This window comes from Oculina patagonica, chromosome 4, assembly GCF_052425735.1.
Source record: "Oculina patagonica isolate OP01 chromosome 4, crgOcupat, whole genome shotgun sequence".
Classification (NCBI taxonomy): Eukaryota; Metazoa; Cnidaria; class Anthozoa; order Scleractinia; family Oculinidae; genus Oculina; species Oculina patagonica.
The window spans coordinates 2,092,844-2,105,732 of record NC_135761.1 but is presented as its reverse complement, the minus strand read 5'-3'; the positions used below and the strand labels follow the sequence as shown (position 1 = coordinate 2,105,732).

The 12,889-nt window shown below is 41.0% G+C and overlaps 1 protein-coding gene across 1 annotated transcript; it reads right to left on the bottom strand.

Moving 5' to 3' along the window:
* Positions 1 to 213: 213 nt before the first annotated feature.
* LOC144648087 (uncharacterized) lies at positions 214 to 1,806 on the bottom strand. The gene is made up of 2 exons (XM_078507722.1): positions 574 to 1,806; positions 214 to 459 (listed from the first exon to the last, which is right to left on the bottom strand). The coding sequence occupies exons 1-2, from the start codon at positions 1,741 to 1,743 to the stop codon at positions 214 to 216; spliced, it is 1,416 nt and encodes a 471-aa protein (XP_078363848.1). The 5' UTR covers positions 1,744 to 1,806.
* Between the last annotated feature and the right edge of the window lie 11,083 nt (positions 1,807 to 12,889).

Below are 12,889 nucleotides of genomic sequence, written 5' to 3'. Positions count from 1 at the left end.
CACTTTTGACAAGTTTTCATCAAACACGTGTACGATCTGGACTGACTGCTAGTTGCATTTCTCCATTTGATAGCTGCTCGGCAGTCAAACCCAGCCATTGTTGATACTCTCCAGATTTGCTCAGGATCTCCTGGCACATCAGGTACCTCAAATGCATAGCATCTTCTTCCTCAGTCTTTCCAAACCCAAGACTTTTAAGAAACAAAACATAGCTTATTGTGCTATCAGTTGTTTTTTTAGATAACTGTGATGAAGACATTTGATAATACTACGAAAACAGCAGTTCCCATCTCCAACTACAGACACCTTGGTTAGTCCAAACGAGGCTAGATTGCGTTCAAGTGTTTCAAGGTTGCAGCCAGCAGGAGTGTCTTCTTCTGTGGACTGTTGCTGAGAAAACTTCATAAAGCAGCGTTCGAGTCCAAATATGTCTAACATTGAAAGAACAGTTGATGGTGTCTGATTTTTAACAGAATTCCAGCAGTCATTAATTTGTAGCAAACGTGTTACAACATAGTTAACCACAAAAACATTCAACAAATCATTTATATTCGCAACCTGTTAATGTGAATGCCATGTAGAAACACTTTCTGGTCTATCTGTTTCCTGACCAGCACTTCCTTCATTTTGAACATCTTTATCGGGCAAGCATTTAAATGGCAAAGGGTAACCATTGCTACACTTATTTCTTTTGTCCACATCCCCAAACTCAAATGGTATTATGGGGATAACTCTTTGATTGCTGGTATGCTTCTGTAGCCCTCTGCGTCTACAGGTCCACACATAGAGCACAAGAGCAAGGATAGGAATGGCCAGCTCAGGGGAAACAGAGGATGCACCACACAACATTGAGCGTTTGAGATGCCTGTGTAGGCGTTCATTTAAGGTTGTTCCTACTGAAGGTGGTATCCCTGATAAGCAGCCCTTGCGCACATGTTGTCTCACGTTTTCAATTGCATTCAGAGTAGCTCCAGGCAATTTTTCCTTCCATTTAAAAAGTAGCTGCTCAAGGTTACTTTCAATGCATTCAGGATCAGGAGTAGGGAACATTCTGTCCTGTCCAACATCACCATCCTTTCGAAATACAAGTCCCACTTCTTTAGAAAATGTAAGGCTTTCAATTGTTCCTTTGGGGAGAGTCTTGATGATTCTTTGAACAGCATGAAAAATGTCCAATTTTACTGGAATGTTTGGAAAGAAACGATGGTAAAAATTCTTAATATGGCAGCAGTCATCCACTACGATCATCTCCAATGTATCCCCACAAATAGTAAGCCTCTCCTTCAAGTCAAGAACTAAGTCATCAATTTCGTCACAACTTGTTGACCGCGTGAGGCGCCACATTACTACTTCGCCATTTTCATTTAGACCGACGTATAGGTTCTGAAACTGGGGCACAAATACAGCATCAGAATCGCGAATAACTCCAATGTGCTTACTTACTTTAAATGTATGGTCACACGATAAAATGCGACAGTGTGTAGACAAAAAGAAATTGTCAATCGAGATTTTGATATGCTCATAATATGATAGAAACATCTGCATTAACTTGTCATTTCCGGAAATAGAATACAGGGGGCTTTCATGAAACGAGACCGTCGAGTCAGTGCCATGAATGCGATAAAAGGCGCGATAGTTCATGTCAAGTATAGATTCTGTAATATCGAGGAAGCTGTGTCCCATGGTCAAGGACGTTATTAAGTAATCGAGTAGACGGTTCGAGCAAGCAGATTTGTAAGACATCCTCAAGGGAAAGGAATCCTTTACTGAACTTGGTAGCACGTCCAAAATTTCTTTAGAGGCAGACAGGAACCTATCGCCGCGCGGACAAACATAGGAAGCTTGAATTAAAATTACCTTATTATAGGAAATTAACGCTTCATGAAATTAACGCGAATTTCAAAAATTCGCCCCAATTTTACTATTTTGCTACTATTTTGGCCCCAATTTCTCGATACAGTCCAGACGTTCTTAACTCGTAGGAAAAAGCATTATTTCATTAGGGTGGACCGCTCAAAGCGGTCTGATTCCTTCGCTTAAACCATAGGTTTGGGTTTAGTATCACAAACATCGTTTCCAACTCGGATTATACGCCTAGTGTTCAAATAAACTTGTTCCTGTTGTCTCAACAAGTATTTTTCTTTGTGTACGTCGCGATAATTTCCTTCATTTTGAAATGTTATTCTCTCTTTCGCGTTAATTTCCTTTATTGAGAAGTAATTTTTCCTTCGATTCGCGTTAATTTAAGTCGCGTTAATTTCAAATACTTTAATTTACACAAGCGTTAATTTCCTATAATAAGGTATGTTGCCGTACAAATCATACACAAGACGCGGGTTGTAATTATTATCACCAACGACATGAGACGTCCATCTGTAAAATGCTAGATGAAAACGATGAACAGGACATAGTATCCTTACACCTTTGTGCTGTAGAGGGCACCAAATGAAAACTTTTGGCAGGCATCTTGAATTCTCCGAGCTGGTGTTGATTACAGAATCGTAACGATAATGATCCGAACAGGTTGAATATTCTTCTAATAGCTTATCCAACAGCTTTTGTTCCTCTTCCGAGAACCAAACTCCTCGCCCAAATGAAAACGAGGAACATAGAACCAACAGAACGAGACAAAATGAAACAGAAAAATGCATCTTTGGACTGCGACAACTGTCGCGTCGCGACAACTACGAGTGAAAGTAACGAATCGACCGTGAAAGCCTGGGAAAAAGCACCGGGCGTCGATGGGTCACCAGGCCTCCACTGATGCGATCGACTAATGTTTGGCTTGCACGTCATATCCAAATTCAAAATTCACTGATCAGTAAAAGACTGACGGGAGAGACAAGAAAGCAGAAAGGGGAGGGGAATGGAACAATATAATCAAATATATATGGTCAATTCATACGAAGTACGGGCTCCTGTGGCAAGGATTCAAGAACAAACTCAAATGTATATGGTCAATTCATACGAAGTACGGGCTCTTGTGGCAAGGATTTAGAACAAACTTTTCAATGCCCTTTTTAAGCCGCTGTTACTTTATGCGTTCGAAATTTGAGGACCGGAACTACTCAGTGATATGAAACACACTTCAAAAAAAAAAACACAATTTAACAAGTCCACATTAATTTATTTTATTTATTCCCAGCAAAATATTGACTTTAAGGCCCTCACTAAATGCGACCACCCATCACCTATTGCTGACCACATAAAAACAACAGGCCATAACATCAAATGGGATCTTTTTGAAATCCTTGCGTCAGGCAAAACTGACCTCCACTGCAAAATTAAAGAGACCTTACACATTCAAGAACTACAACCTTCTTTTAATGCCAATGTCGGTTGTTACTTTATTAACTGAAATGTAAATATTAAGTTACTGCTGAATATCAATTGTCTCAGTCTAGGTTCCAGAACCCTTTCATAACAATATAAATAATTGCCAAAATTTTAACGGTCAATATTTTGAAAATGTATATAGCTTAGCATACGAAACGTCAAGTTTAGCAATATGTGATTTTTCATAATGTTTATCACCGCTGTTTGTGTTATATTTTTAATCAAGTTACGATGGCCTAAAACCAAGAGTATATATGATACATGTTCTGCTAGTTATTATCGTTTGTCTTGTAGAGAAGAAAATAATAGAAATTTTTTGTAGCTTTAACTAAAGCTATCAAGTATTAATCCCATACCTACCACTACCCTGGCTGACAACAACTTGCTGTCACTTCTTTTAAATATTCCATTTTTGCCGATCCTCAGTCATAGCTGTTCTGCTGAGTAACTTTATCAATTACAAGAAAATTGATCGAGACTTGATGGACACTCGTGCGGTGCGGTTGTTTTGTTTCAGAGATTTCAGCGTTTTAACTGTTCAGTGCCGGACTTAAGAACATAACATTATAGAGCGCAAAATATGCTGGTTTAGTTATGTACTGACACGCTTCCCATTCCCATTTTTTGTCCAGTGAAAATAAAGGCAAATGCCAGTCAAAATAGGCAAATCTCAGTTCCTATTTTAACCCTTAGGGACCCTCATATAACTATATGCCGAACGCTGGAGCATTTGGATTTCTACAAGGCAAATTCATTTCATTCGATTTTCAGTTTCCTGGCCTCACTTATTAATCTTCTGGGGTTGCGTCCATTGGCGAGTTCATTCTATCTAGCTTTTTGATAAAGGACCCATAAAGCTAAATTAAATATTTCTTTCTGCGTTAGTTTTCTTCTTATCAAAACGAATTGCAAATATCCGAATCTGTATTTTGAGCAATTCCCGAAACATCCTTTTGTTTCTCAGCTGCATTTTTGATAAGGAAATTAAAAAAAGCTGTTTTAAATACTCGTGTATTAACCATTAATTTAACGACTTGAACTCAAATCGTATTCTGTCAGCAACGAGGATTAAACGAGGGTCTCAGAACAAGGATTAATTCTCGTTTTGTATTTTACCATATATAATCGGAGTACAGTAGAACCCCGTTAATACGGACACCAAGGGGACAGGCCAAATTGTCCGTATTAACGGGGCTGTCCGTATTAAGCGGGGTCTCAGGAAAAAGTCACGGATACATGTTTTATCGACACAAAGACGAAGGCAAACCATCATGCGTTTTTACAGCAACAAAACGTTGTTTAATTGTACTGTTACCGTAACAGATGCAAACTGTGAACCCTGACAGAAATGAATTAATAGTTTTTACTAAAACTTTACGATCTAGTCATACTTCGAACTAAACTTTTTTAAACTCAACAATTGAATTATTTGAAAATGTCGCAACTTTACTATAAACAAGAAAAAAACGCATCAAAGCAACCGAACGTTTTCTATAAAGTTGCCTTTGTAACTTAAACTCCAGATCTGACCGTAACCGTTATTAAACTGAACAAACTCAAGTCGGTAACGTTACTTTAAAAGGAAGCTTTCAGCTTGAGCGGGCACAACCAGGCCGACTAAAACCTTTGCATGTCACACTATTAGGTTACTGATAGTCTTAAAATCGTTTTAACTCATCGCATTCTGTCATTTTTTGACCAGGGTAAAGTAAGAAAATAATTGCGACAATGAAAATTGACAGTTCATAGATAAACAGTGTCCGTAAAGCGGGGTTGACAATGTATGACAGTTTTTCATTGGGGACACGGAAAAGTGTCCGTGTGTACGTATTAAGCGGGTTAATTTTAAAGAAAATGTATTTGGTTTTCGTCGGGACCAACGAAACTGTCCGTAATACCGAGGTGCACCGTATTAAGCGGGTGTCCGTAAAGCGGGGTTCCACTGTACAAATAACTTGAATGCTCAAGAAGTTTCCCATTGCAACTATCCAGTCATTATTGGAGTAATACGTTAGCGACTACCACATGTAGGCTGCAGCCTGTTCACAATTTGCAGCCAGGTTTGTTTTGATCATATGATCATATTTGTGCAGTTTCAAGATCACATTGATGGCTAGATGTAAATAAAAGACTGCTGGTCAATGATACGGGTCGTGCTATTTTTGAGACAATTAATGTACTTGGTCTACTATCCCTGACAGCGAAGAAGACAAAGAGGCAGCCTTTAATGACTCCATCCTGCAGAATTGCTGCCAGTCAGCGCTCCTTTAAATATCGTGGTGTAAAAACAGGGGCGTATCTGCCTACATGCAAAGTACGCAACTGCTTATCAGAATTTCCCAGATTTCTTTACATTAAAGAAGAAATGCAAAGGGTTTAAAAGTAGTGTAATTTTTCTACGCGTTATGGTGTTTTTTCTCTAAACTTTTTCTGACCGATGATTTGGTAGGAACTTTACGAGCGCGCAAAGGGAATGGCAGCCGAATGTGGATAAAACAAAAAATACCGCGTCAATGGGGGAGTATCAGCAGACACGCCCAAGCAGTACTGGCGCAGAGCTGTATTACCACTTGTGGACCGTATGGAATAATTTAAACAAGGATATGAAGAAAATGACAGACACAATTTGTACTTTCTCTTAGTATTTTTTATTACATATATTATGTTATTTTAATATTGATGCTGAGAAACACTTATCAGGGATGCTCATAAGCCAAGGACTCTTGGTTTTAGGCCATCGTAACTTCATTAAAAATATGAAACAAACAGCGGTAAACAGCGGATGCTCAATCAACTGAATGTATGTTAAGTACTGAAAATTAAAATTAAAATTTGGGTCGTAACTTTAATGGAACGGTTAGCTATGTATAGATATGTACGGCTATGTACGGCTATGTACGGCTATGTATAGCTATGTACGGCTATGTACGGCTATGTACGGCTATGTAGGGCTATGTAGTATGTACGGCTATGTACGGCTATGTACGGCTATGTACGGCTATGTACGGCTACGTAGGGCTATGTAGGGCTATGTAGGGCTATGTAGGGTTATGTACGGCTATGTACGGCTATGTACGGCTATGTACGGCTATGTACGGCTATTTAGGGTTATGTACGGCTATGTACGGCTATGTAATGCTATGTAGGGTTATGTACGGCTATGTACGGCTATGTACGGCTATGTACGGCTATGTAGGGTTATGTACGGCTATGTACGGCTATGTACGGCTATGTAGGGCTATGTACGGCCATGTAGGGCTATGTAGGGCTATGTAGGGCTATGTAGGGTTATGTACAGCTATGTAGGGCTATGTAGGGCTATGTAGGGCTGTGAAGGGCTGTGTAGGGCTATGTACGGCTATGTAGGGCTATGTAGGGCTATGTAGGGCTATGTACGGCTATGTACGGCTATGTAGGGTTATGTACGGCTATGTACGGCAATGTAGGGCTATGTAGGGTTATGTACGGCTATGTACGGCTATGTACGGCTATGTACGGCTATGTAGGGTTATGTACGGCTATGTACGGCTATGTAGGGCTATGTAGGGCTATGTACGGCCATGTAGGGCTATGTAGGGCTATGTAGGGTTATGTACAGCTATGTAGGGCTATGTAGGGCTATGTAGGGCTGTGTAGGGCTGTGTAGGGCTATGTACGGCTATGTAGGGCTATGTAGGGCTATGTAGGGTTATGTACGGCTATGTACGGCTATGTAGGGTTATGAACGGCTATGTATGGCTATGTACGGTTATGTAGGGCTATGTACGGCTATGTAGGGTTATGTACGGCTATGTAGGGCTATGTAGGGCTATGTAGGGCTATGTAGGGCTATGTAGGGCTGTGTAGGGCTATGTAGGGCTATTTAGGGCAATGTACGGCTATGTACGGCTATGTACGGTTATGTACGGCTATGTACGGCTATGTAGGGTTATGTACGGCTATGTAGGGCTATGTAGGGTTATGTACGGCTATGTACGGCTATGTACGGTTATGTAGGGCTACGTACGGCTATGTAGGGTTATATAAGGCTATGTAGGGTTATGTACGGCTATGTAGGGCTATGTAGGGTTATGTACGGCTATGTAGGGCTATGTAGGGTTATGTACGGCTATGTACGGCTATGTACGGTTATGTAGGGCTATGTACGGCTATGTAGGGTTATGTACGGCTATGTAGGGCTATGTAAGGTTATGTACGGCTATGTACGGCTATGTACGGTTATGTAGGGCTATGTACGGCTATGTAGGGTTATGTAGGGCTATGTAGGGTTATGTACGGCTATGTAGGGCTATGTTGGGTTATGTACGGCTATGTACGGCTATGTTGGGTTATGTACGGCTATGTACGGCTATGTACGGTTATGTAGGGCTATGTACGGCTATGTAGGGTTATGTACGGCTATGTAGGGCTATGTAGGGCTATGTATGGCTATGTAGGGCTATGTAGGGCTGTGTAGGGCTATGTAGGGCTATTTAGGGCAATGTACGACTATGTACGGCTATGTACGGTTATGTAGGGCTATGTACGGCTATGTAGGGTTATGTACGGCTATGTAGGGCTATGTAGGGTTATGTACGGCTATGTACGGCTATGTACGGTTATGTAGGGCTATGTACGGCTATGTAGGGTTATGTACGGCTATGTAGGGCTATGTAGGGTTATGTACGGCTATGTACGGCTATGTACGGTTATGTAGGGCTATGTACGGCTATGTAGGGTTATATAGGGCTATGTAGGGTTATGTACGGCTATGTAGGGCTATGTAGGGTTATGTACGGCTATGTACGGCTATGTAGGGTTATGTACGGCTATGTACGGCTATGTACGGTTATGTAGGGCTATGTACGGCTATGTAGGGTTATGTACGGCTATGTAGGGCTATGTAGGGTTATGTACGGCTATGTACGGCTATGTACGGTTATGTAGGGCTATGTACGGCTATGTAGGGTTATGTAGGGCTATGTAGGGCTATGTACGGTTATGTAGGGTTATGTAGGGCTATGTAGGGCTATGTACGGCTATGTACAGTTATGTAAGGCTATGTAGGGCTATGTAAGGTTATGTACGGCTATGTAGGGTTATGTAGGGCTATGTACGGCTATGTAGGGTTATGTAGGGCTATGTAGGGCTATGTACGGCTATGTACAGTTATGTAAGGCTATGTAGGGCTATGTAAGGTTATGTACGGCTATGTACGGCTATGTACGGTTATGTAGGGCTATGTACGGCTATGTAGGGTTATGTAGGGCTATGTAGGGTTATGTACGGCTATGTAGGGCTATGTTGGGTTATGTACGGCTATGTACGGCTATGTAGGGTTATGTACGGCTATGTACGGCTATGTACGGTTATGTAGGGCTATATACGGCTATGTAGGGTTATGTACGGCTATGTAGGGCTATGTAGGGCTATGTAGGGCTATGTAGGGCTATGTAGGGCTGTGTAGGGCTATGTAGGGCTATTTAGGGCAATGTACGGCTATGTACGGCTATGTACGGTTATGTAGGGCTATGTACGGCTATGTAGGGTTATGTACGGCTATGTAGGGCTATGTAGGGTTATGTACGGCTATGTACGGCTATGTACGGTTATGTAGGGCTATGTACGGCTATGTAGGGTTATATAGGGCTATGTAGGGTTATGTACGGCTATGTAGGGCTATGTAGGGTTATGTACGGCTATGTACGGCTATGTAGGGTTATGTACGGCTATGTACGGCTATGTACGGTTATGTAGGGCTATGTACGGCTATGTAGGGTTATGTACGGCTATGTAGGGCTATGTAGGGTTATGTACGGCTATGTACGGCTATGTACGGTTATGTAGGGCTATGTACGGCTATGTAGGGTTATGTAGGGCTATGTAGGGCTATGTACGGTTATGTAGGGTTATGTAGGGCTATGTAGGGCTATGTACGGCTATGTACAGTTATGTAAGGCTATGTAGGGCTATGTAAGGTTATGTACGGCTATGTAGGGTTATGTAGGGCTATGTACGGCTATGTAGGGTTATGTAGGGCTATGTAGGGCTATGTACGGCTATGTACAGTTATGTAAGGCTATGTAGGGCTATGTAAGGTTATGTACGGCTATGTACGGCTATGTACGGTTATGTAGGGCTATGTACGGCTATGTAGGGTTATGTAGGGCTATGTAGGGTTATGTACGGCTATGTAGGGCTATGTTGGGTTATGTACGGCTATGTACGGCTATGTAGGGTTATGTACGGCTATGTACGGCTATGTACGGTTATGTAGGGCTATGTACGGCTATGTAGGGTTATGTACGGCTATGTAGGGCTATGTAAGGTTATGTACGGCTATGTACGGCTATGTACGGTTATGTAGGGCTATGTACGGCTATGTAGGGTTATGTACGGCTATGTAGGGCTATGTAGGGTTATGTACGGCTATGTACGGCTATGTATAGTTATGTAGGGCTATGTACGGCTATGTAGGGTTATGTACGGCTATGTACGGCTATGTACGGTTATGTAGGGCTATGTACGGCTATGTAGGGTTATGTACGGCTATGTAGGGCTATGTAGGGTTATGTACGGCTATGTACGGCTATGTACGGTTATGTAGGGCTATGTACGGCTATGTAGGGTTATATAGGGCTATGTAGGGTTATGTACGGCTATGTAGGGCTATGTAGGGTTATGTACGGCTATGTACGGCTATGTAGGGTTATGTACGGCTATGTACGGCTATGTACGGTTATGTAGGGCTATGTACGGCTATGTAGGGTTATATAGGGCTATGTAGGGTTATGTACGGCTATGTAGGGCTATGTAGGGTTATGTACGGCTATGTACGGCTATGTAGGGTTATGTACGGCTATGTACGGCTATGTAGGGTTATGTACGGCTATGTAGGGCTATGTAGGGTTATGTACGGCTATGTAGGGCTATGTACAGTTATGTAGGGCTATGTACGGTCATGTAGGGTTATGTACGGCTATGTACGGCTATGTACGGTTATGTAGGGCTATGTACGGCTATGTAGGGTTATGTACGGCTATGTAGGGCTATGTAGGGTTATGTACGGCTATGTAGGGCTATGTACAGTTATGTAGGGCTATGTACGGTCATGTAGGGTTATGTACGGCTATGTACGGCTATGTACGGTTATGTAGGGCTATGTACGGCTATGTAGGGTTATGTACGGCTATGTAGGGCTATGTAGGGTTATGTACGGCTATGTACGGCTATGTACGGTTATGTAGAGCTATGTAGGGCTATGTAGAACTATTTACGGCCTTGTATAGCGGTGTATAGATATGTAGGGCTAGGTAGGGACATGTATAGCTTATGTATGGCCATGTACAGCTGTTTAGTGCTGTGTACCCTCTCCTATGTATTCCTTATATGGGATTTAGTCAAACCACTATATGTTAACTACATGACGTATCTACGAAATATTCATTTAGTGGTGCTGACCAAAAAGACCGCTGCCTTAGGGGACGAAAAAGAACTGAACTACAAATTTATCTGCTGTCATTTTAAAGTTTTTATTGTAAGACTCGTTTGCTTCTCAGCGAAAAGTTTACCACATGTTCAATAAACGGGGTTTATAACACAGACGTAGCTTTTACGGTTTCAGAGAAAGAACTCGCATATTGACAGGTAGTCGGAGTTACATCCAGTTTAATTTAAAAGCATTAGATTATTGAGATTGACAGCTTAGCGAATTGACTGCACGAGCTCAAAGAACTTAGTAAAAACGTTTAATATGCGTAGAGTTTTCAGAAGGCATTAAGAACCTTCATGAATGCTCCAGAAGAGATGGCTTCTTCCTTCGACGCCTGCGAAAATACCAGCGGTATGCAAGCCGAGACCTGCATTTGCTTTAGATGTTTGAGTAGTGTTTTAAACACTCAAAATTTATACGCGTGTGGAATTTTTCCTGGAAAAAAGACATATGTCTGATTTCTATTCTATCTTCCGTCTGTCTTTTGTATACTATCCCGTTTTAATCCGAATTGGTCTATGTGGTCTAATAAAGGCCCTCTTGGTCAATGTAGCTTCCAAATAGAAAAAAAAATGTCGGCTGTTTCAAGTTCGGTTTCATTACTTGCCCTGTTCTGTGCGAATTTCGCTTAAATTTTAATATAAAGCACCTACTTAGTGCTGTTTTTTTTTTTGTTGATGCACATGCACTTTAACGACACATACCTATTACTTGGCTATTTTGAAAGTCTCCCTAGCTTTAGCCTGCGTTGCAGACGAACAAACCCTAGCGGTATAAATAGCGAAAGGGTATTTGCAATATTTATACGGACTATTCCATTCCATTCCATCTTAGAAGTGTTTCAGTGGGCTAAACAAATTGTAGGCCCGGCCTACGGGCCTATAGATGGTTTTCACTGTCACGGATTCGAACTGTCACGCCGCGAAAAAATAAATCCCAAACTGTTTAGTCAAAATAAATCAAGAATATTACAGGTTGCAGAAAACTACTTTATAAACTAGTGACGTACTTGTCCAAGTCTTAGGTCTGTATTAATATATTAACCAGTGCGAGTCCCATGCTTTTTGTCCCATTCCAGCGCTTAATCAGCTTCCGTGAAAGTATAGGCCAGTTTGAATAGTGTTTTAAACATTCAGTATTTGTACACGTGTGGAATTTTTCCTGAAATAAAGACATATGTCTGATTTTTATTCCATCTTCTGTCTTTCTTTCCTACACTATCTCGTTTTAATCCGAATTGGTTTGTGTGATGTAAACAAGGTCCTCTTGGTCTTCATGTAGCTTTCAAATAGAATTTAAAAAAAAATGGCGGCTGTTTCTTGTTCGGGTTTCATTACTTGCCTTGTTCTGTGCCAATTTCGCTTAAATTTTTATATACAGCACCTACAATAAATCTGTAACATCACAAGAATTACAGAGAATGGCCAATTCTTATAAAATATTAAAAGACGAAAGAATTGCCGTGGTATATCGTATAAACAGCCGCCATATTTGCTATTTTAGTAGCTACAAGAGGACCGTCATTACCCCCCCCCCCCCCCCCGTATAATCAATTCGGATTAAAACGGGATAGTGTAAGAAAGAAAGAAGGAATAAATACTAAAGATCAGACATACGTCTTTGTTTCAGGAAAAATTCAATCACGATACAAAGTCTACCGGATAATGAGCTACAGTGGGTTGTTTTTCAACATAATTAATTGCTGTGTTGCATTTCTTGTGCAGTATTATTTCTTGATTAAGCTTAATTCAGCGTGTAACTCTTGCAGAAGCCTTCAATGAGGAAACATAGTTCGAACATGTCAAATTAACTTTCGCCTTTATATACGCTGAATGTTGGTGAAGTGGGTTTCAAAATGTCGATGACTGCACGAGGCTATAAACAATCCTTAAAACAATCCTCCAGTTTTCTGGTTCACGTAAAATTACTTGCTGTGTTGCGTGCAAAATTCCCTTTATTTTTTTATAATAAGCACTTACAATAAATCCGAAAGTCATACAACATTTCCAAATATATATTTTCTTTATTTTCCAAAAGATTAAAAGACGAGCAAATTGCCATGATAGTTGAAATTTGATACCC